We start from the raw sequence: 27,081 nt of genomic DNA on the forward strand, positions 1-27,081 counted from the left end.
AGCCTGGAAGGAGTTATTGCAGCGTTTGACACACGGATCATGTTATCACCTCCACACTCCTACCATTAATATGGTTAATTGTTGATTTCAAGAAATTAACGTTTCATAAATCATGTCCGTGGATATTAACTTACATCCAAGCAGTGGTTGTACTGATTAAAACGAACCATTTTGAAAATCATAAAAGATGAAAAAAAGTTGACATTTGGAAACTTTTCTACAGAAAGGTAAAGTTTAAGAAAACAAATTCTAAATAATCCAATGAATCATGGTCATGAATTAAGTTGAAATGACTTGAGTTCATGAATAAAACAGTTTCACTCAAATATACTTCAATCATTTTAATAATATTCTTATGAAATCTATCATATTCATTTCAACTCTACATCAAAGTTATCACAAACATCCAACATTCTGATAAAACACCAAAGCGTGATGTATATGTTTACAAAGATACCACATCAAAAATTAAGTTGATGTTGTAATTCACTGGAAGTGAGCAGGAGGCAGACAACTCAATCATTCTGAATCTGTAATCTGCACTACAAACAAACATGGCCGCCATGACAAAACGCTGCATGTCGGATTCTCTGCCTAGGAAAACAAGCAATACTTTGACTCTGCACCCCTATTAGCAGAACTAATGTTGAGGAAATGGAAAGCAAACACACTGCTGTAAGACTGGCCAAACAGGTGGTAACAGGGATTAATGGAAATGGATGGGAAACTCGATCAAATGTTGGCCATGCTGCAATGGTAATCACAAGCCTTGTGAATGAGATCTCACCAGAACCAGTCTCAACTCCATTAAGACCTTTGCTTAACTCAATATATTCATCAATTACCTAACTTATTTACTAAAACTTTCAATAATGTTCTCGTTATATTCAATTGGAATCGCATATGATAATGACACAGAAATGCTATTATATACTATTCCCCCAAATAAGCCAAAACTCGTTTCATTGATGAGCGATGATGTTTGTATTCAGTTCAAATAAAAACTGTAAACCTGTCATAATCATTTAAGATTTGAAAGTGTTTTATTTTGTTTAATACCATTCCAACTCTATGACAGTGGCCTGTTAATAATTGAGTCTGAACCTGACAATCTAGTGACTGATATTACGAGCATCAATCTACGCTGTCAAGGTACAATGACATGCAATAAACCAAGTCACCGAGTCTGACCATCAGATTTTTTAGATAGCCTTATACCACCACCATAGGTTCCTGGGGACCAATTCTAGATTAGAATCTCCAAGAGGCGATCAGGGAAAATATTCCTTTCATGGAAGTTGTTTCCCTGCTCATAAACAGTTTAGATAACAAGACTACAAAGCAGAAAAAAACACTCACGCCTTCAAACAAAGTGAACCATTTGCATGATGCTGACAGCTATCACATGGTGAACATATGCCCGTATCTCCTCCTTGGTGTATACAGCTATAACACATAGCTTCAGTTGCAAATTGTAGGACAATAACAAAGCCTATCATGTTATTTCCAGCCATCTGAGCACAACGTTAACCTGAGCAACTCCTCAGTCTGGGACTTATTACAACATTCTGACACACAACTACACTGTACACTCCCAGGTGTATACAGGCTATAACAGATATAATTAGCTGCAAATTGTAGGACAAGAACAAGGCCTATCATGTTATTCCCGGCCATTTTAGCACAATGTGGCCTCAGCAATCCTCAGTTTGGGACTTAAAATGACATGCTTACACACAGGTATACACTGTACACTCCAGGTATCACAACTGCCTAACAGTAGGATGGAAGCATGCACCACCAAACACCACTGCACTGTACCTTTTAGAAAAATGCCTATGGAATTTGAAGGAAAGGTTTGTTTGTTGTTTGACACCACACTCAGTTATGTTCTAGTCAGGATCAGACAATCCAGTGATTGATATTATGAGCAACTAACCATAACATAACATTGATCATATGACATCAAAAACAATGAGCGAGTGAGTGAGCAAATATTGTCACATCCACAATCATACAGATATTATGGGCAACACGATTGATTGAGTTTGTCATGCTTCTTTTAACAAAATTCCAGCAATATCATGGTGGGGGACACCAGAAATGGGCTTCACACATTGTACCCAAGTAGGAAATCGAACCTCGGCATGATAAGCGAATGCTTAACCACAAGGCTACCCAACCGCCCAAGCGGCATTATGAAGAACAGCAAAAACTAGAATGTGTTTTACAAGCATGATAAAGACGTGTATGTGAACTAGCTATCACCAGGCACATCTATAGCACTCAACACTGTGAATGATGTCCGCCTACTGGTTCACCAGACGAAACTACACATACCCCTTTACACATGTAGACAACACACAGCTTCCTGGCTAAATGTCACAGGGGAAATATCAAAAGTTTATCATGATAAAGACATTCTAACATTTTCATCGTTTAACCAGGAAAGGATGTTTTAAGTTTCACATTCACTGTAAACTACTCTAAGATTTGCTCAAACTCACAAACCAGAGGGTAAATGCACAAAAATAATCTTCAATAACAAACCATAAGCATTCCTTCGCACTACATTTGTAAAAACTTTCAGAATTTCCTGTACAGTAACCATGGGAACCATAAAAAGTAATAAAATGGCAGCATGGATGCACTTTGGAACATCAATCTCATTTTACCTAGTTCATACACAAAGTTGTCTGTGTACTACCTGTAAAGCTTAACAAGACAGTGTAAACATTGTAGGAGCATGTAGCTATCATCACAGTTGTATACATAGTTCAACATAGTGAAGGAGTTTCAAAGAAAATGAAGGCCACATGAGGTTTGGGGCAGTGTAATCATTGTGGAAACATGGCAATATGGTGTGGCCATGAGGTTATTGGCAGGGTTAGACAAATACACAAATTGAAATAATCTGATTGGGGTAGTGGAAAATAAGACCATTGAATACACAATGGCATTTAGCAAGTGGTCAAATGTAACAATTGTCATATTTGGAAAGTGCTTTCTTCGTAAAGTACAGATTTCTAGTACTTTGGCGGGTTGAGTCCCATCTGGGATTCGAACCCACACTCCGAGGCTGGCTGAGTGGGTTAGATCGCTGACTTTGTGTGCTTGCGATTAGGTGCCTTACTTTCGGAATGTGGGTTCAAATCCCAGATGGGACTCTACCCAAAAAAGTACTGGAATCTGTACTTTACGAAGAAAGAGTTATACTAAATATAAAGTTTGTTACAAGACCTGAAAGTCCCTTAACCATTCTGCTGGACAGTTGATCTTTCCTGTTGTAGACCAAATATATCTTTAAAACACTGACTCAGCTTGGAAGGAAATCAACTCTCTATTCCTGTAAAATTAGCATTAAGTCATGGGATCTTCCAAAGTAATATATTTTATGATATTCAATCGCTTGATATACTTTTGAAACTCCTGGCTGTCCCCAGCTTCTTGTATCATGAGAAAGACATGACATTTTGATATCTACTGAGTCTTCATCCACTGGAACCAATCTATCCAAGTTGAACCTGTACTCTGCCTCCGTACCATGAACCAGGGAGGTAGAGGAAGTATATGATCCCCTCCATCCCCCTAACTTATGCCATAACCCGTATCCTGGACTGAATATACACCAGGGTGCCGTTGTACAAAGCGATCTTAGCGCTAAGGTGATCGTAACTCCCATATACCCCAATTCCCCTGCAACCTGATCTGAAATAAACACAAGGCTACATACTCACTTAGTGAAGTGTAAATCCGAAGTAATGAACACAATTGCTATTGGACTTCCGTGAGGCATGTACCGATTATGCCAATAGCATCCTACACACACACACTGAAGGAATAATAATCAAGCTGGGGGCATCAGCTTTCATCCTGTAATTGGCGCACCTCTTGGTTTGATCATAGCTAGTGGTACCCAGGGGATAGTTGGGGGGGGAGAAGATACGGAATTGGTGTGGGTGGGGGAGGGGGAGGGGGAGAAGGGGTGAGGGATGGTTGGGGTGTTTAGTTAATAGCCATCAAAGATTCTGGCACTAAATGAAAGCTGTGGTATGTTATTGACAATGACGGCATTTATGTAGCTTGAAATTTCATTAGATGTAAATGAGAGAGTTCTTGTTTGATGTTGTCTGTTGTGTCAGCGGAAAATTAGTCAGTGTTTGTGGCAGAACAGAGAGTGTGGTATGGTGTGGCATGGCATGGTGAAAGAAGGGTGTGTGTGGTGGTGCAGTGTGGTGTATAACACCACACTCAGTCAATGGACACTACCTTCCTAACACACACTCAATCAATGGACACTTCCTTCCTAACACACAATCATTCAATGGGAGACTATCTTCCTACCACACATCAGTCAATGGAGACTATCTTCCTACCACTCACTCATTCAATGAGAGACTACTTTCCTACCACACATCAGTCAATGGAGACTATCTTCCTACCACTCACTCAGTCAATGGGAGACTATCTTCCTACCACACTCTCATTCAATGGGAGACTACTTTCCTACCACAGCTCTACAATAGCTCTGATGGCAGTTGTATATAAAACATGATCCACACACAGAAAGATGTTTCTTTATCTAGTGCGCCCAGGCAGGAGATACGCAGCTGCCACGGAACTCACCATGGGATAACAGGCCTGTGGAAGCACTTATACCACACCATGGAATATCCAGCGGCCTGCACTTCTATCTGACAGCATTAGTCATTCCTGGAAACTCAAGGCATTATTTATAGAAAAGTCACACAAGTGATTCAGATGAGCAGGGCTGGGGGAGGCCCACACCCCGTTCCTTCAACACTTATTGAAAAAGATAAATAAAGAGTGAGTGAGTATGCCGCTTTTATGCCGCTTTTAGCAACAGTCCAGCAATATCAAGGCGGGGGTCACCGGAAATAGTCTTCACACATTGTACCCATGTCAGGAATCGAACCCGGGTCTTTGGCGTGACGAGCGATCCACTAGGCTACCCAACCACACTGATATATAAAGAAATCCAAGTCAGATTATGTTCACTTGAATTTTGTCGAAACAGGCAAGTAATACAAAAAACAGGAGTCCTTTGATTCTGCTGCTTATCTAGTCACTTGATATGTGAGATGTTTCAGTACTTGAACACAGATCATTAAAAAAACTGTGTTTTGACCATGACAAAGGGCAACGTGTCAGATGAATAAGTGATGAACACAATTGTCTTCAGAATGATATCTGCACAGGAGTTCTAGTGTTATCATGTCACTGCTTGACATCACTCAAGTGGGTTTCACACCTCAAGCACCATCATCAACGTGGGAACTGGACGTCGCACTGGTTTGTTCAGGTTGAACCAGGCCCGACCGCCCCGATGTGTGGAGAAGAAAATATTGTTAAAACTTCATATTAAGTGAATATCATTACTACAAAGGCAGCTGCCACCTTACAATATATACAACTCAGTAGAAGACAAGGAACACTCAATTGTTTCCATTGACTACAGTTAATTTGTGATGAGTGAGTGAGTGAGTGAGTGAGCTAAATGACGGCTGTCTGTGCATAATCGAGTCTGGACCAGACAATCCAGTGATTGACATCATGAGCATCGATCCACGCAATTGGGACACAATGTTATGCATCAACAAAGTGAGACAGTCTGACCACCTGATCCAGTTAGTAGCCTCTTACAACAAGCAGTTGCATTTTATGGCAAGCATAAGTTGCTGAAGACCAATTCTACCCCAGATCTTTATTAGTAGTAGTACCGTATATCGCTGTGTATAAGGCGAGTTTTTCGTACCTAAAATGAGGGGGCTAAGAAGGGGGGTCGTCTTATACACGGAGTCGAAGATCTCACATTTTTTTCCACTGGCGATGTCAACCGGCGTCCGATAGCCAGCCCAGCATTTGACAATAAAACTTCGCATTTCGTCCTAAATAACTGTTCAAATAACTATTTCCATACATAAACATGATTTGTATCTCTTTTCCTTGAATAAAGTTTAATAATTTCTGCAAATAAAGTTGAAATGACCCTCTCCTCGATGCAGATTGTCAAACCAGCTGACACGGTAAAACAATCAACATCCGTGAGTAGAGAGCCGGAAGTACCGGTAATCATTTGCATATTGCACATGTGACCTAACATGTGATAACCGGTGAAGCTGAAATCAATTCCCGCTGTTTTTACAGTTGTATTAACAAGTGTTGGAGACGGTGTGTACAAGTGATTGTGGAATAAAAACGCTGAATGTGAAGCAAACATAAGCCTAGTTAGTTACAACATAGTTAATTGGCGATTAAATTCCTCACCATTGTCTCTTATATGTTATTACTTCATAAATGAATTTTATTTTACGGGCACCAATTTGGTGTCGTACCGTGTAAACACAAAATGGCGACGTGTGCCGGAGTTACACACGCGACCTATCATTGTAGAAAAAAAAAAACGCAAGATAAACATATTTTTATTGCATATATAAGGTTTGTGTGCGCACTTGTGATGTGTGCGAAATACGCATCAGTCGGAAAGCGCACATTCAATCTCCAAAGTAACTAACTAACTAATTTGTGATGTCCGTGTGCGAATACGCTACAGTCGGCAAGAGCGCGTTAAATCTTCTACCGGTATATCAGTCAGACTTGTGATGTGTTTCATTCCAGGTCGCCTTATACACGGAGTATAGGATTTTGGGTTGATTTTTAAGGCGAGTACAGGGGGGTCGTCTTATACGTGGGGTCGCCTTATACACAGCGATATACGGTAGTAGTAGTAGTAGTAGTAGTAGCAGAGAGTAGTAGTAGTCTTTTTTCAAAATCACATTGGTCATTTTGGATACCTGGGAAATGGTATTTATTTGTCAACTCTTTATACTGATATAGAAAATATGACAGAGAAGTTGAAAACATTTCTATTCAAAATGATGTGCAAATCAATACATTCTGCCTAAGAATGGATAAACGCTTAGCTTCATTCAGTATTGATGGTGTTTACAGTAAACAGTGATATGGCCTTGGTTATCAAACTGGCTGTCAGACATGATTATATTGAAGTAGGGAACTCAATAGCACCTCAACGCTATCCATGAAGTAGGTCCTAATTATTGTCAGTTTACCTTGATTTACATGCTGTTAAAACGTAAGAAAAACTGCATGATGTATTGATTTTCAATTGCAAGGTAATTATCTTCACTGTATTTAACATTTCAGAACCATTATTACCCATTCAAACTTAAATGTATCAAAAAAAATATTCATTTATATTTTTAAACATTTTGTTTGGCATTTGTCTGTGTTTTGACAGGTTTTAAGGCTAAGAGTTTCCTACAGTGAGATAACACACAGACGATAAGCTGAAAGTGAGAATCTATTTAGGGAATAATGAAACAAAAATATTGATAAAGTGAGTATTGATGGCATAATAAAACATGGAAACCTAACAAACCCCATGGTTTATGTATCAGTAACTGAAATGAACAGATGCATGATAAAAACACCAGGATTAAAATGTAAATCAAAGGGGGGTAACTCTCATGGCAGGGTTTCAAATTAAACAAAGCATTAAAATGAAAGAGTAGTTTTAGATAGCTCAATGAAAGTGAAAGAAAGGGTGGAAAGACGGAAGAAAATTGCATAAACAAAGGAAACATAAACAAGAGAGGGGGAAATTGGGAACCGATACTGCAATCTCCCGAGACCTGCACTATATCAGTGTAACACGACTCTCAACCAGATAAAATTCCTATTTCCATCTCAGCAAGACCAGCCTGCAAGGAGCAAGTGCACACACCACAAACATCAACTCCAAAACTTGTGGCCATCTTACAGGGATCACCCATTCAGCCATCTTTATCCAGTCATATCGGGCACAGGACCATGTAACTAATATTCTACACGAAGTGTGTTGCTACAGAATATTAGTTACATGGTCCTGTGCATATGGGAGGGAGTGGGGTTCATGTCACACATTATAGAATGGTTATTGGATGTAGATTTGAAACAATCCACAGTCTTCAATAGAAAACTGTCGATCATTTGAATTTATGGAAGGCCAACCATAAGTTATTCATGTTGTCACAGGCAGCAGAATCCTATAAATCGTAGAACTAAATCGGCTTCAAAAACTACACATGTGTAACACATCAACCAGAAAACGTTGCCATACATGAACACTCCTACAAAACCATCAAGTAATATTCCATGCCATTTTTATTCAGAAAAGTGAATTACCAAGTCGTCGTCGTCAACCGTGGTATAAAGTTTCCGAGGAAGAGGAGGAGCTAGTGCCCACTGCCTGACTCTAGACATGTGATCCCCGAGTCCCCCAACTGTGTCACCACAGCCCCATCTGCGCATCGCTACATCGGCAACCATTTACAAAGATGTCGGCCCAATGCCAGACACAAACCCCCATCAGAAAGCCACATCCCGACAGACAAAAACGTTATTTCTCAAAACACCACCCCCAATTAAATGACCTACTTACAAAGCGTTCTCCAGATATCCCAAGGTTCTGTACATTCCGCCCAAAGGCTATTGTCCTGGTTACATCTGACATCCAGGGAGGTTTCCCTATGTCCTATCTGTGAGTGATATATGATCCCCTCCCTTCTTCTCCTCCTCCTCCCAGCTTGATGGGGGAGACCCTGCTACAGCACCACGCTGCCACCAACACTAACCCTGCCTGCCTGACGTCTGCTCCATCACACACCTTCAACATGCATGCTCACAGTTTAATTCTTTGGATAAATAACTGTATCGGCTTCTTCGAACTCTTTGCCTTGGAGGGACTATGCAAGACTCTGGAGGGGATGTGTAAGACCCGGCCATACCGGATTCGGCATGATCTTACTCCAGATAACTCGCACTATAAACTTTGCTCTAACATGACTGGGTTGTAATTCTCAGGATAAAGTCGGAGTCTCACTGATGGGCTAACAGACTGAGGATAACTGTAAATTTGCAATCAAGAAGTATCTACAGAATCGGAAATCTATTAATACACCTGTTTACTTGTTCAAATAGACCATGGGATTAATCTGCTCAAGTGTATGAGAACTGTAACGCCACAAACAGAAAAGTTCCACACTAACTTTCCTGCAAACAGCAAGATATGCCTTATCCAGATAACTTCATGAAAGAGCTAAAATGAAAGCCAAACTTTTGTCTTCTGTGCTACATGCTCTGGGTAATACTATTCTCCATGCCTCTGAAGAGGCTACACTTTCACATTAAACGGTTTCAATTGGTCCACTCTCATCGTCTAGACAGCTCTGCATTTAGACATGGTCTTTCTGCTGATGGAATGGAGTCTGAGTCGTCAAACGATATGATCACCACATTCTTCAATGAAATTGGTTCCATCTTTGTCATGGCTTGCTATATTTTTTTATTTATTTAGGAGTCCTAGCGCCCAGCCTAATCAGAGAATGGCCCATCATTTGATATAGGCACGTTTGTGCTGAATACATGGGGCATTTATACCCTGGTACATGAATAGGACTGGATGGCTAATATGGGATACCGTATTCGACGTAATAAGCACCCAGGGCGCTCTCAAAATTAGAAATAGGGGGCTCTTATTAGAATATTATTTTTGTGGAAAAAACAGAGTTGAAAGATAAATTTCGTGGTTTATGCTGAGAGCCTGAAATGTTTATGTACGACAGATATATTTTTCCAGAATTTCATTGCCCATGATTAAGGGTGCATATAACTTACGAGTGTGTATTATACGCGAATAAATAAGTCTTGTGTACATTGATCAATCGGAAGTGGTGCTAATTGGGAATGTTCACTAGTCAATATGTTAGCAATTATCGCCGTGGGCGCTTATTAAAGCGGGGTGCTTATTACGTCGAATACGGTATTAATCAATCAGCAAGACTCACTGAAGCTCAGACACAACACATGTGAACAATTTACTCATGGGAGAAGATAAGGGAACACATGAATATAAGATTTACTGTGTTCCTTAAAATGACTTCACACCAGCAAAGCAGGTCACTGAGAGTAATGTTATGACTAGCGCCTTCACAACAAGCCTGAATAATCGCTTGATTTCTTCACGGTACATTTAAAAAAGTCCCAAGAAACACCGCTTTCACATCATTATAATTTCATATCTCTACTTTTCATCAGCAGCACCAAACAGGCTACTGCATTCAATGACAAGAAAACAACAAAACCTTTGTTTACAAGGAAAGAAATTTGTTTGTTTTTTCTTCAGATGAGACACAACGGCTGATCCATACTCCCTACAAAAACTTGCACCTAACTATCACCTACATCCAATTCAGAAAGAATATTTACCTTTCAAACTAAAACAGTTTGGAATGTTTGAGATAAATCCATGTTTATCATCTGATATATACAACTCAAAAAAAGCTAAGGGCCACCCACTTCTTTGATATTACTACAGTTAATCAGTCATTAGTGTCCATCTCAGTTCGTTATAACCGTAGATTACTGTACACATACGACTAAAGAAATGTATATGTACAGTAAACTACGGTTATAATGAACTCAGAGGGACCACTAATATTAGTTCCTTATAATAATATTTCATTTAAAGCATATGTACAGCATATATACAGCAAATGGCCGGGACCAAGCATAAGTTTGTATTTCCGTTGGTTCGTTATAAGCGTGTTCATTACAAATCATTACTGTACCATATATTTCTAAGCATGTTCCTTCCAGTGTGCAAACATTCTCAACAGACTAGCGTGAGTGAGTGAGTGAGTGAGTGAGTTGGGTTTAATGCCGCTTTTAACAGTATTCCATTTATATCGCGGCGTGTCAGCTTAATGTCTGAGGAACGCCCGAAGTGATGCAGGTCTTAGACGTTTACCACTTCGGTGAAACCCACGAGCACGGGTATGGTGCTGACAAACCTAGAAACATAATCAGGACGAGAGTGAGTGAGTGAGTGAGTGAGTGAGTGAGTGAGTGAGTGAGTATGGTTTTACTGCGCTTTTAGCAATATTCCAGCAATATCACAGCGGGGGACACCAGAAATGGGCTTCACACATTGTACCCATTTCAGGACAAATCCGGGTCTTCGGCGTGACGAGCGAACGCTTTAACCACTAGGCTACCCGACCACCCCAGCAGTACATTCAACTTGGTCTACGATAGACGAAAGATGCCACAGGAATTGTTGATGAAAGTTCTTTCCTCTTAATCCGACCTTTCACGAAAGGTATAACAAAGAAAGGATTATACTGTTGTTGATGAGGATAACCTGTAAACTACATCTAACCAGAATAAACAGTCAGTGTATCCTAAGGCCTCACATTTGTTTAGTTAGTTCAAGAGACCAATTGACAAAACAAAACTGAAATTAGAAACAAAAAAAGAAAGACTTTTGACAAAATGAATTTAGCCAACTGTTTACAATTAGGTGAAAGGGAAAAACCAACAATATTTAATCAATGCTGTTTGTAAGAGGTGAGGTGAAATAGGGTTTAATGTCACGTCCAAGATTATTGCATTTATATTGCCACATGCAGGCACGTATGTGTGTGCGTGTGTGTTTGGCTGCTTGTACTAGTCCAGACTAATGCCAATTTATAGTGCAAGCTCACTGAGATACCATACCACAGTTTAACATGAACACCCCACTCAGACACACTATACTGGTGTCTGAGCCAACCAGTCCTTGATTTAGCCCCTTAATGCCGAGCGCCAGGCAGGGTAACAACAAGTACCATCTTTTAACGTCCTTGGTATGACGCGGCCAGGCGGATGTTCTACCAATACACCACAGAGGAAGTCTCGCTATTTGTAAGAAATGGTAAATTACACATATATAAAAATCTTTATTCTACAAAAAAAACACAATAAATTATCTTTTGGTATCTTTCCATGTCAAAACCTGTGATAGAGTCTATCATTGTGGGGTGGTCATTAAGCCTTGTGGTTAAAGTGTTCGCTTGTCACGCCGAAGCCCGGGTTCGATTACTGACATGGGTACAATGCGTGAAGCCCCGCCATGATATTACTGGAATATTGCTAAAAGCAGCGTAATCCCATACTCAATCACTCACTATCCTCATGACTTACACAACCAAAGAGTGAGTGAGTGAGTATGGTTTTACGCCACTTATAGCAATATTCCAGCAATATCACGGTGGGGGACACCAGAAATGGGCTTCACACATTGTACCCATGTCGGGATTCGAACCCGGGTTTCGGCGTGACGAGCAACGCTTTAACCACTGGGCTAACCGACCGCCCCCACAACCAAAGACTCATTGTCAGTGTCATGTTTGCTTGTTTGTTGTTTAACACTGCACTCAGCAATATTCCAGCTGTATGGCGGCGGGTTGCGAAAATCAGGTCTGGACCTGACAATCCAGTGGTTTTTTTTGGTTTATTGTTTTGTTTGTTTAGCCGCACTCAGCAATATTCCAGCAACATGACGGCGGTCTGTAGATAAACGAGTCTGGACCAGACAATCCAGGGATTGACATCATGAGCATTGATCCGCACAATATATATGATGGGATACAATAATATGCATCAACCAAGTCAGCAAGCCTGAAATATTCATTTCAGTATTTGTTTTTGCAAAATGTAATTATTTTCCAGAAACATATTAATCTCCAATATCTAAGACCAAGTGAAAGAATATCCCTTCTTCTCTTCAGATAAACCCCATTGCAACGCATCACAACACTGTCCAGTCAAACAGTACAGTCAGAGTTGCTTCCCCTTGACCACCCAAATTCTCACAATTCACTTACTCTGATCCCGTTCAAACACTACCCCTACAATCTGCAGTACGACTGGATAAAAACATACCCCAACAAAGATACCGGTGATATTATTATCATCTCGTTATTGCACATGAAAAGGAAGTTTGATGAGATATTAAGCCTGTCCATTCATCCTTTCACACTTTCCTCTTCACATCAACCACAGTTGGGTTGATGCATTGAAGGCCGCAGTGCATGATCAACAGTCATTAGATAAAATTAATCAAGGGTAATAGGCTTGTTGTAATATGTCCTGGATGACAACAAGCTCATCATTCACGTCCTCAAACCAAGCAGCTTTATAAGTTTCGCTGCGGAGGCGTCAATAATTTATCTGTGCAATGCCCCATAATTCGATTGGCTTCCGGACAGTATCAAAAGCCACTTAATTGTGCTATTGGTATAATATCCAGTCATGTCTAATTTCATTTGACAAGATTGAATTTTTTTTACTAAGCATGTAAAAGTTGATTATTATTTTCTCAATTCTTATACGGGTAGAAATTAATATACACAATATTTTCAATATACAATTTACACCAATTACTATTGATTATAAGGGGTGAACGCCACGTTACTGCAATATGGGACACTGGGACATTTTACTACATTCAGTGCAAAATTGATTTTAAACAATTAATTTCAACTTCCCCACACCCCCTGCTGTATGAGACAAAGCCACTATCCTGGTCAGAGAACAGGGGCTGTGTCGACAGGCTACACCCCAAGGATAGGAAGTTTAATGCAGCCTATGGCCATTCAGACACATAAAACTTGTCAAACACAGACGTAATCTCAAATCAATATTCCAGAAAACTGCACTTCAAGCATTTCAGCTCAGGGCTATTTTTTCACAATTTTTCTCATTATTTTATAGTTTGTTTTTATTTAGATTTTTATCCCAGGTTCGGCCTGTAGGCATTGTCATGGATGAACAGTTTCCCTGCTTTGTGAAAACATGAAGTTGTCAAGATGGTAGAGATTAAGTATAAACACATGCATGCTTACTGTGATGATAATAGCCAGTTTGACCCATATACAACAGGATTTGCAGCCAATACTTGTTCTACAAGAAACTCAGATATGTAATTTCATGTTTTTACCTGTCTCTTGACACCTGAGTCAAACAGGTATGTACACCTGTAATCAATACAGGTAACGGTTTCTGGTACGCTGTCACAAGCATTTAAAACATAGTAAAATATTCATACTGTGTTCAACTCAACACAAGGCCTGAAACTGGACCCCTTAATATGAGGCTAACAGCAGAGGCTAACAGCAGAGGCTCAACTGAACAAAACACTGTCAGAAAAGATACATAACAGAACTGTATATTCACAACCAAACCTTAGCTTGACATGCCCCTATCAGGTGAGGTGAAATGGGGTTTAACGTCGCGTCCAAGATTATTGCACTTATATAGCGACGTGCATGTACGTGTGTGTGTTTGTCTGGCTGCTTGTACTAGTCCGGACTGATGCCGATTTATAGTGCTAGCACACTGAGATACCATGCCGCAGTTTAACATGAATACCCCACTCAGACACAGTATACTGACTCCGAGCCGACCAGTCCTTGTTTTAGCCCCTTCATGCCGAGCGCCAGACAGGGTAACAACAAGTACCATCTTTTCACGTCTTTTGGTATGACGCGGTCGGGGATCGAACCCCGGACCTTCCGCTCTCCGGGCGGACGCTCTACCACTAGACCACGGAGGCGGTCCATGCCCCTATTAAGTGCAACTTATTAGTAAAACACTATTTCCAGTTGATGCTATTATTTCAGCAGAACCTTGATGGGGAATGCAACATAAGGTAATTTATTAACATTTAAATTATGAATATATATGTATAATAATAACTCAGTTATTAATATTCTAATGGGTTTTTTAAAACTGAACTTACAAGAATACTAAAAAAGCTAATGATAAAGTCTTTATCTTCCTGTAAATCTGAGCTTATAAGTCTATTAAGGGTAACTTTTAAATATCCAAATCAGCTTTTGATATGTAAAAATATATGCATTGTGAATATTATATCAGTGCTGATGTCCATAAAAAAGTATCAAAATAAAACAATGAAGACCCTGAAGACTGAGATATCATGCCAATATACAGAGGTTAAGTGAGTGTGGCTTGAGGCTTCTTGTATTCCATGAACATAAAATCCAAACTGATTTGTAAGGCAGCTCCGAAGTGAAAGCCCCTCTAACCAATAGTGAACATGCATGTACACCAGCACTTGTCATTAGTCAACACTGAAACCAGAACGACATTCCATCCAGAAGCACTGCTCTCAACGTATATCACTCCCTCACCTGAACAAGCAATCATGAAGGTGACAAAACGTATCCCAAAAGCCCCATATAAGCAACTTAATCAAGTAAGAAATTCCACTGAAATGGAGAAAGAACCCAGGAAACTCATACCTGAGAAGCAACTTGTCCTAAAGAGTGGTGCAAACGGAGACGACTATTGAGAGACAGACTCATGGAGAATTCCTCATTGAGATATCAGCCTCTCTTACTACATTGTCTCCGACTTCTCTTACAAGATGACATTTCCAGTAATCGATCAACCCACTCTCCAACACATTATCAAGTGGAATAAACATGTCACACGGCCTACAAACGAATATAAAAAATTAATAATTCATTTCAGTTTCATGATAAATTTAAAAGATACCTGCCTTGTAAGTGAATAAACTTGGCTGTACACTTTCCTTTTGTGCATTTCTCACACTTCCCTGATCCAACGTCGGAGTAGCCGGGGATAAATGGGGTTCCCTTCAGGGAGAGGGGGGAATGTGGTCCTTCTCCCTCGGGGGAACGTATCTTGAGGGTGGTGCACTGAATTAGGTCCATGGGGGGTGGTATTTTGGGAAGACTTTCCATGTCTTCTTGTACGTTCGTCTTCATGGTGCACTCTTGTATAAGCACCATATTCCAACATATAAATCCACAATACCATAAATCCACAATTGTCTCAGATCATCTTTCTCCAGTTGATATGTCACAAACTGTGTATCCACAACTGATTTATTCAAGTCTCATAGCAACTTAGTTTGATGACAAAATTGGTACACCCAGAGTCGTTCCTAGTCGCAGGTAAAATTTTACCAATGTATAACATCACAAACAATATATCCACATCTGATGTACCGTCAGTCTCTGATCAGCTGAACAGTGTTTGTATCCTAAAATTCAATTATGTCCTGAAAACCCAGCCATTTAACAGGGGTCTTCTACATCGTTATCAGCTATGATATTCATGTACCCGTTGACAGAAAGCATCTGTCATCATTTCTCTGCATCAAGTCACCAAACAGTTGACAGTGCCACTCTCCTCCTCAGAGGGTATCAAGATGCACAAGATAGAAAACCAAGACACATTAGATTTTCATATCATCTGCCAGGATTGAGGTCATCAGTCACATTAGGTAATCACTTGAACTGAAGCAGATAAAACCTGGGCCTTATTAGCTAAACATAAAGCCATTAAATCCAAACTTGCTGCATCTGATGTGTTTTTATCTCCATAAATGTCTCCAGACATATCTACTTAGATCACTCACTTAATGATCCTGGTGTTGACTCCACGTCTCACAAACTCATGATACAGGTCCTGATCCAGCACAAGGGAAAGTGTATAACAGATCAATATTACCCAATGAACAATAGCATCCAGCCAGTCAACACATAGTCACTTGTACTGGTAGGCTAACGTTATTGATATGTCCCACTTTCTAGGTAATAATAGCAGATTATTATACCCTGTTTCCTTCACCATCATGAATATATGACCAGTCACTCCATGTGTGTAAATTATCTCACAGCAGGGAAATAATGAGAGAATAATTCTTGCATAGGCGTGTAATTGTCCAGAATTAAACCGTTTGCCTCTCTTGAACCATTAAGTCAAGCACGAACAGTGACAGTTCCACAAATCAATATAAATGAGCAATATCCAGATTATTTTTCACGATTCCTAAGGCTGCAGGTCACCCTCATGGCAGAGATGGATGCACTTGACCGTCTGCTGTCATTTTTTCCTATAGGACCTGAGGAGGAAACGTTGATTGAGAAAAGAGCAATATCCGAGTTTTTCAAGTTGAATGTGGGTTGATCTAAGGTAGCAGGTCACTATGGTTGTAGAAAGACACACTTGACCGTCTGCTGTCAAGTGCGTCTGCTGTCACATTACCTCGGTGGCACCGTGACATGCGATCACAACCCTTGAGTCCCTGACACGTGATGTGAACCTTGGGTATGTCACAACATCGACATTAGGAATTCATGGACTGTTAACTCACAGAATTCGAACAAAGAATGCAAAAACAAAGTTTTAGCAAAGAAAAATTGTTAGCAGCCTGCTGTATGCATTTTCAAGTTGGAGGGGGTTTCAGATTTAAAAAACAACAACTGCACACTCTTGCACTTTGGTGCACATGCACATTTTGATGCTGCCTTTCCAGGGCTTCTTCGAATTAACCAATGACAGTGCTTCAATAGTTTAAACTGTCACATTCTGCCATGCCTCACACACATGGGAGAAGTTGTAGGATGTGGCTTCTGTCCTTTGTAAGATAAATTCCTGTGTGGAGTTAGCTTGGCTAGAATCACTCTCTGCTGTTCCAAGGACAGATGGCATTTAGAGACGCAAGTGATAGCTTGGGTGCAACGCAAGATCAGTGATAACTCTTTGTTTGCTTGGGACTAGGAAAACAAAAAATATTCCATTACATCACACACTTAGGCTGCATCAAATTATGTAACTCTTGAAATTCTTCACAGAAAAAAGTCAGTGATTACATCTGCCGCAAGGAATCTTGGTGACTTGGAGGCGTGTGTCTGAGACGTGAGGGTCAGGGTGTCACCCGTACATTTGCACGAAGGGGGATTACAGCACGGAAAAACTGTAGATAATGATTCACACTCCCATCTGTAGCTTGTAAACCCACGGTGATGATTGTGGGGGAGATTGAGAGTTGGGATGAGCGTGCAGACGGTCACACTGACTCACAACCAGCCGTCTGCCCCAAGGAACAATAGTCGACAGTGTGACACTGTTTGGTCAGTAATCGGAGGAGAGAATCCTCACACCTCTCCCAACCTCATAAAGCCTCTTGAAGTCCCAATGTGGTGGATTCACGGACAACCGTCAACAAGTTAACCCTTGTACTGAAGCAAATTACAGTGTATCTAAGCCAGTTTGAGTCAAGCAAACAATGTTACGTCCTCTCCCTCTTGTGCAAGTCTCTGTCAACAGGATTAGGATAAGCCCCAGGCATCTACCTCATCTAAATGGCACTGGCACTGTACCTGTACACACACACTGCAATAAATCCACACAGATCATTCAACTGATCTTAAACAACTTTTCCACTCAATAATCTCCAAGTAGTTTGTTCAGGACACAAAGTAACCACAAGATCACAAAGTGCCAACTTGTGACCATCAATGAAGTAATCAAAGTTGACTTGGAACGGAATCCAAACTGTTGCTCAGTCTGACCTCTTCACAAATAGCAGTCATGTGATAATAACATATATTCCACAGGCAGGTGGTTAATAACACGATAATCAATCCTCATTATTTGGTCCTGACTTGCCAATGAAAAGTCTCGGTGTCTGACCAATTGGGACAAAGCCTGGGTCCATACATCAAGAAATCATGGTCGTCAAAGTGGAAATCTCCTGGTTTAATTTCTTCCAACAAATTACACCTAGAACAAAGACTGGCTTGAAATTCATCAGTTGTCAAGTTGACGTCTGCTCCTTGAAAATCTTGTCCGTGTATTAATGACACTTCATGATCAGGCTTGTATACCTACACGCACATATCAAACATCACTTAACAAAGACACTTGTCAGACATGCCTCACCGACTACAACCAAACATCCCTCCTTAACAGGCACGTGGCTAATTTCATGGTCCATGGCACATAGTTACAGTTATATTAACCTTCAAGTTTAGAAACGAACTAGCACAGGCGTCAGTCTTCCTCAGTGGCTTCTATCCTAACTAATTCCTCTCAGTGTGATGGCTCCACTTCAATAACTTCACATCTGCCACATTATTATGAAGCAGCCTCGCAACTTCTGCCCCGAACCACTGAATGCACTCCCAAGCACAGGTATTGTGAGGAGTATTGTCAGATAATATTTCCTCCACAAACAGTCCAGAGAACCTTTTTGTGTGGGAGTCAAAACATTTATGATCAGACTCTGGACCAGGTGACAAGTCCTCCCTGCTTTTGTTGATAGATATCTAAAGAAAAAGTCTATCAGTTTTGCAGCGGGAAAAGAACTCCAGCTGACTTCTGCTCCAACTTGACAAAGATTACTATGTTCCCAATGTCAGGTCTCTCTGGACATATGCTTTGTGTTTATGGCTGTGGATGCCCGACTTCACCCCACATCGTTCAGCTGTTTAAAAACACACGCCTGCCATCATCCCTGTTTGCTGTGACACGCCAGCACAATCAACCGCCAGAAAAATCGTTGTCTGCTCAATACCTGTCCATCATGGATTCACGATCGGCATTTATTTCGCTTTACCAAGCACAATAACCACTTGGGTTTTGTTGACAATGACGATGAATGCTTGATATTCTCTTACAATGGAGGCACAAAGATCGAGGCCAAGCTGAACTGAATTCAGGTATCAATATACCCACACAATCTAATTAAGCTCTTCCAACTCGGTCACTCAATCTACTCCGGTGATCACTGTGTGAAATATGCCAGACATGCATCCATAAACTCTCCCTCAGTGATACTGGTGTATAAACAAGTCCCACAAACGTAAGTCATGCGCTGAATGCATAAACAATGCACTCAGTCATTCCACATCAGCTGCATATAGAACAATACGCTCAACTAAACCTCAAACTATTCCACAGGTATGGAAAATAATGAACGGGAGTTCCTCGGGGTGAACTGAGGAAATAAATGTAAATTATTCCTCGTTAGTAAGGATTCACTTTGTTAAGAGGAGTGTTTGTGTGCACTTTACAACACCCCGTCGAACATTCACTTTTCCACGGACACTTTGATGCCAAGTTCGGCTCACGCAAGCTTTGGTTTCCTGTGTTCAGTAGTTACAGATGTCAGTCAGTAAAAGTCGTTTTTTTCCATGATGACAAAAACACACAATCGGCTTTGACTAATTCATCCAGTATGCATGATAAGCATAAATCTTACCAACAATTTGGCAAATCTTCCATCTCACGTCTAAGTGGTTATGTTGTATGATAATTACAGACGTTAAGCCAAACCTGAGGTGTTTTCCTGTACAATGGCATGTGCAGTGAGAACTGGCGTCTGCCCAGACTGCCAAATGTCAATCAACCACACACGCGCAGACTTCAGATCATCCGAGTAGTTGTGAGGGGAGTCTCTTCAGACAAATACTCTGCACATTAGCGACAAGACCGTCCAGCAATGTGGAAATGTCATCCAGCTGCTTGACTTTGTGTCCCTTCACAACCCAGTATTTGCAATTGTCATGAAAAAATAGTCCCGAGAAAATGTTTTACAAGTTGAACAAATAGAATGTGACGGATCTACCGGTTACACTGATTCAAGATGTCAGCGGATGTCACATTCCACACAGAAATGAGTCCTCAAACCATACATATCATCAATCTCTTTCATTCAGAGGACAGATAATAATCAATAATTAGTCCATAATTCCTTGATTCATTGAGTCCAGTAGCATATTGATGTCTTGAAACAGACTTCGGATCCACCAAACCAGTCAATGATTCTTTCATAAACTTCCAATATACCTGCTATCAGCGCTTCAAAAAGAAAGTGATAAACTCATTTCTCAAATGCAGCGACAAGTTTGAAATGCTGACATCCGATACCAACTGTCTTCAAATGTTTAAAATTCAGTTGATAAGAAAGTCAAATGTCACGTTAATTCCCTCGCCAGCATAAATCTCATCTCCATGAGCACCAGTACACACAACTGTAGCCCTCCACAAATATAACAGTCTCTCTCTCAGTCCACAGACTGTCCCCTCAAGTCCACCGTAATCCCGGCTGTGATCGTCATTCACAGATCGACAAACCTCTTCCTATGTAAACTTAAGCCATCCTGCCAAACATTGCACTACGCTAAAGACAAACCAGTAGAAAATGTGACACACTTGTTACATCCCTCCTCTACCTTACACAAGCTCTAGACTTATTCAGTAAGAAAGTGATACGGTGCCCTACTGAACAGATATACCCCTCAGGGCCGTCCAACCTCAACAAGCCTTCACTGTGAGCAGCATGCTTCCAATGTACTCCAATCCTCCAACAGTGGGTCTACACTTATCTACACAAAGTATATCATGACCTGTCACTTTCGTTGACAGCCAGCTTGTTTGGTGGGTTTTTTCCCTCCATCCACAATGAACTGTGTAAAGCAAATGTTTCTGGTTGATAAAAGGCAAGTTGTAATCAGCTGGAAGATATTCCCTCAGACAAACAGTCTCACAGGGTTTAATAACAGAAGGCAACAAAGGGCAAATTGTTGCCAGAACCTGAATTCGGCTATCAATATCACCCAAACTTATCAGTTCTCATTAAAGGCATCAATGTTGTCCTCACATGCCTACACCAGAATATTACAAACAGAATCAGCTGTCACAATTTGCTGACTTTCAACAAATACCTGAATCAGTTGGTAACAAAGTCTGCAAGGGAGACCCAGAATAGTACAGTGCCTCATTAATCACTCCAACATAGCCTTAAATCACAGATAGACACAGGTCTCCTCTTTGTGTGTCCATCTCTCCATTGTTCAAGAGCCGTCCTATCTCAGTATGATAACTCAGGGAGTCCCTGTCACAAGTTATCACTATATTAACTCTCCCTGGTCACCAACCTGCGACCTTCACCATCCATAAATTATCTTCAACCACGATACCACTGTCTTCCTGTCAACACTCTTTCCAGCCTCCCTGACCGAAGATTTCGTCTGTCATCACGTTGTATTCCTGTGGTAAAAACCTCACCCGCTTCTTTCAAACATCTTCATCTTGATTAACTGCTTACCACTACTTCGAGGTGAGCTATTTTTGAGAATACACATTCTCTACCAATGATCAAGAAACTTGCCAATTTCTCCAATTAGAGGTGTGTTGGTTCTTCCACCAGTGAAACAGTTGACGACAAGTTCCAGTGTTATTTGTTTCACACCTGGAACACTATGTTATCCCAAGATCTGAGCAATATGTTGGTGATACTCGGTTAATTAGTTCTCAAGAGAACATTCCAGGATCCACAATACAGACATACATTCAAGCTTTACAGACAGATAAATGTAATGAGGGCATCGCTTCCCTCACCATCAAAAGTCTATACAGAGATAAGCCTCCCAACAACCCTGGCTCAGTCCAGCTATGGCTATGCACACCTGTGGAATACCCGTCAGTGCATACACACGTGTCCTCCACAAAGAAAAATAACTTCAATTTGGCCAGGTTTGCGTACAATACCATCTGTTGTTGTCCATCGAGCCAAACACCACGTCCAAACAGATATCAACATCAAAACAAAATTACAAATCAAACATGGAGACCCATGGTTATGCCTGGCCTTCCTATCAAATTCTGGTCCGCTTCATTCAAGATGCTTTGAAGTTTTACCATTTAAATGACGCATTGCAATAAAAGACTCAAGGTATCACTCCTGATGAAACTTAATCCCCCTCATCTCGTTATTTCTTTCATACAATCCTTAAGAAGATTAACCATGGAATTTTGTTTTGTCAGGAAACGCTCGTGAATATCCGCTCAGTTAATCCGTGGTCCTTGATCAACTAGGATGCCAATCATCAACCAAACTTGATAATCCTTGTCCAATCTGGAGGGTTCATCTCTCAAAGGAATAAAGAGGCTGTATCCATCTACCACACCAGTCTCCGTGACCAAGTCTCCTGATTAACCAAATATCATTTTCTTTCCAATATATGACAAAAGAACTGACAAGTCTTTCAGAGCATAAATGAGTTCACATTTTCCCCATAGCCAATACAATGGTCATAGAGAACGAAGTGTGGCTGTTGATTAACCCGAGTGCCCTCAGACCAACTGCTCATCCGAGCGGCCATGCATTAAAAGACTACACAGTGCTGATTATTGCTCGGGAAACACGCTACACGAACAATACGGGACAATAACTACCCAGCAGGGCAGATGGTCAGACCAGACACCTTTCATCCACTAAATGGACTCTACTAAGGTCATGCACATACCACAGCTTTATGTTATTAACCAGAATGCATGTTGGTCTGTATCAGCACCATGTGATATACAGCGTTATCACATGATGGATGGGCACTCTAGCCTGGCTGATTTCTAACACACTGCCAGTTGAGTGGGGTCCCGTCAGAGATGCTGATACTAGGTAAATATACACAGATATACACTTCTTGACCACAGGGAATTGGTCATTCATCATTAGTGTCACTACTTATTAGCAGTATTTATTCACTGATTATATCGCCTCCTTCTCTGTAATCACCAGGATTTCATACTCAATCACAGTATCATTGCTGAACAACATGTTTATGTTTAGTTTATCAACAGTCATTAACAAGCATTATCTAAGAGTCTGAATTTGATATTCAAGAATTGACTTCAATTTTAGTTGCATTTATGGAAATTTTAACCTAAAAACCAGTGTGCTTACTGTGTAAATATGCATGTGCGCACAGTTTCTTACATACATAACTCCATAAGCGGAAAAACAAAAACAAAAAAGATAAAAAAGTCACTCCTTCTAACTAAATATGCCAACAACTGTAACTTCACAGACTGCTAATTAAATCACTAAAACACAAAAAATGAAGACAACAGCAAGAAATCGGTGACATTCAGCGCAATTATGCACCACAAGCCCCGAGCATTCTATTTTCAGCCAATCAAAAGCAGTTATCCATTGGTGGGTGTGGCCTAATTTGTTTTCAGTTTATGGAGACAAACACAAAAGTAATTGCTTGGTTAGCTAATCAATTGCCTCAGAATCACTGACTATCTATTCATTCAGAATTGGACATTGCTTTATTATTCAACTAAATTAGTGTATCAATCTAATAGTTTCTGATTTTACCTAATTCAGAAACATATATCAATAACACAAAATCAATGTTGCTTTGTCACCTTTTAACACATATGATTACCCAACAAACACAAATAAAGAATCAAAGCCACAAAAATAACATAACAAGAACTGTGGTTCAAAAACTGAACGAATGTCCTTCTGGTTCACATTATTTCAACAGAATGCAACAAATCCTGGCCATGTCCCTATCTTCCTCTTAATCCAAGAGAAAAAAAGCATTTATAGAGAGCAGATTTCTGGTCTTAATTAGTCCCAGGGGAACGCCACTAATCTCTGTTTTGACAGGGGACCCTCCTCTGCAGCATCCCACATCTGCCCACAATACAACAGGTTGCACCAGGGACCCTCCCTCTAATCCCTACCAGTCCCCTGGGTGGGGCAATCTGTTGTACTACCCACAGGCATGTGGGCATTGCGTGCAGCTCTACCCTCACTTGAAATAGAAACAGAGATTATAGTGTTTACCTAACTACTATGTAATGCTTTCCGACTGGTATTAAGCAAGAGAATGGCGTGGTGAATTCTGTTACAACTTTCCAGGGTCCTATTGATTGAGTGGATGTGCCTATTGTCCTGTGATGAAAAGAAGGTCCTACTTTGCAGTATGTCCTAATCAAGCATATTGCCTTTATTGCAACTATCAATCATGTTCAGGAGGTTTAATACAATGCATCTCGTATCTCCACACACACATTAAGATAAATATGTCACTGGCAGATCCAGAGGGGTTGCAGGAGGTGTGTAGATGCCTCATTTCTCAGATACTGAGTCACTCATGACTTTAATATTACGTGTACCCCCCTTTATTTTTTAAATCATGGATTTTCCCCTTTCAGCCATGTAGTCCAATACAAACAAAAACCAAAAACCATATGTCATCCACTCAAATTTTGTATTATTTAAATATTTTTTAAATAATCATTCCACAATATTAAACATACAACTGACCACAACAAGTCAACCTTTTGCAAACAGTCCTCAAGACTATCAATCCAAAGCAATATTCCGCAGAGGATCTCAAGGCTAACCATATATTAGCATAGACTTACAACAATGCTAAAATCTCTTGAGGAAACCGGTGCAAGGATTGACTCAATCCAGAGTCGTGTTCTACAAATCAATCTTTGCATTCAGACAATTATAACTCCTTTACTTAACATACCACAACCATAACTTCTAAACTTAACATACGACAATCATAACTCCCATACTTCTATACTTAACAGACGACAATCGTAACTCCTATATCTAACATAACACAACCATAACTCCTAAACTTATCATACGACAATCATAACTCCTATACTTCTATACTTAACATACGACAATCGTAACTCCTATACTTGACATACGACAATCATAACTCCTATACTTCTATACTTAACATACGACAATCGTAACTCCTATACTTAACATACGACAATTGTAACTCCTATACTTCTATACTTAACATACGACAATCGTAACTCCTATACTTAACATACGACAATTGTAACTCCTATACTTGACATATGACAATCATAACTCCTATACTTCTATACTTAACATACGACAATCATAACTCCTATACTTAACATAAAACAATCGTAACTCCTATACTTGACATACGACAATCATAACTCCTATACTTAACATACGACAATCGTAACTCCCATACTTAACATACGACAATCTTAAATTCCCTGGGTAGAAGCAGCAGCAATTAGTGCACTCATTATAAGAGAGAGCCTGTGAGGCCAGGTAACAGTACCACTGCACTGTTTGTCGCAGGGGGGTGAGTACCTCCGACATCTGACATGTTGCACTCTGGTGTCGCAGTGCAGGCAGCATCCCACTAAATCATCACACACAAGCCCACACTCAAACTCACAAACCCACATCAGGATCATGTCTCATCAAAAGTAACACTGCACTTAAGCCTAGACTCACAAGAACAAATCAACACTGGACGTTTATACCCTCAATGAAAAATATCTTCACCCCAAAACAATATTCAACTTAAGAAAAATCAAATTCTAACATTTGGAATTGTTTCGCAAGCAATTTGTATGAAAGAAGAAAAATCATTATTTTTATTTTCAAAGGCCTTGATTCAGTGGGAATTACCAGTAGTCAGTAATTCAAGTAACAAAAAACATATTATCATGTTATAATCATACAATCTGTGTCCTTATTATCAAAGTTTTCAACCAAATGAATAAATGTTCCGTCTAGTTCTGCAACATGAACATGAAATGCTCCACTCTTGAAGTATGGTATGTCCTACAGGGTGGAACTATTTCATTCTTCTGCAGATTAGCCATTTAATCAATATATTAATGACTTTGAAAGATTACAAAATATTTTCCCATCATTGTATTCATTATTATGAATATTTGATAAAACATATGTTAACAATTCATTGAACACACGGGCATAAATCATGAAACAAATTCAGTCATCCATATAAGGCTTTGTTTCAGCTTTCATCCATCCCATCCCTTGGTGTAGGATAACGTGGTTTATTCATGACCTGCGGCTGTGGTATAACTGATTAATTCCTCCACTGCATGCACATATAACAGCTCTTGACACTCTGCCTCTCAAGTGTTACATTTATCCAGTGAAAGATTTAACAGCGTGATTCCGTGCGAGTAAAGAGCAAAGGGTTCACATAGGAGTCAGCAATGATATGGTTTCACAAAGCAGCCTGGAAGACATCAAGACAAACCAGTGGTCGATAGAATGAGCATCAAGCCATGCTGTCAAGATAAAGCTTCTCCAACCCTAGTAATACTTGAGGGGTTTTTTTGTTCCCATTTATGAAAGATGTCTTACTGATGTTGGGATTGAGCTCTGATCTCTAATATTCAAGCAAAAGCTTAAATCACAAGGTCATAGCTGAGAGTCATTTTGGTGGTTATCATTCTTTCAAGAACCATGCGGGGTATTGAACCTAGAACATTTGAGTGATAATAGGGATTTATCTAGGCCTCTTGAGAGACCGATATTTGGCCCCAAGTCTGCACCAAATGGCAGTAAATATTCCCAAATTGGAACTACAAATTTGCCAACTCAGGTTATATGGTAATAATTACTGTTATGACTTTGTACTGAAATATCAGATTATCACTTTTTCCCATATTTCCTGCCAAGGGGATCTTATTTGGTATCCTGGATAAATGCTTGGACTAGCAAAAGAATAAACCACTAGACTACCCTACCCAAAGTAACAGCTGAGAGGG

The 27,081-nt window shown here is 40.2% G+C and overlaps 1 protein-coding gene across 11 annotated transcripts in view; it reads right to left on the bottom strand.

Moving 5' to 3' along the window:
- LOC139445009 (membrane-associated guanylate kinase, WW and PDZ domain-containing protein 1-like) overlaps window positions 1–27,081 on the bottom strand; it is a 158,212-nt gene that overhangs the window by 67,659 nt on the left and 63,472 nt on the right. Inside the window, exon 1 of one of the 11 annotated variants that reach the window (XM_071226068.1) lies at window positions 15,425–16,229. The exons of the other annotated variants lie outside the window; for them this stretch is intronic. Within the exon in view, the coding sequence (XP_071082169.1) occupies window positions 15,425–15,677 (253 nt within the window). The 5' untranslated portion in view covers window positions 15,678–16,229. Of the gene's footprint in view, window positions 1–15,424; window positions 16,230–27,081 lie in introns of those variants that run through there. 11 annotated transcript variants of the gene reach the window in all.

This window comes from Haliotis cracherodii, unplaced genomic scaffold, assembly GCF_022045235.1.
Source record: "Haliotis cracherodii isolate W230 unplaced genomic scaffold, xgHalCrac1.p SCAF_6, whole genome shotgun sequence".
Classification (NCBI taxonomy): domain Eukaryota; kingdom Metazoa; phylum Mollusca; class Gastropoda; order Lepetellida; family Haliotidae; genus Haliotis; species Haliotis cracherodii.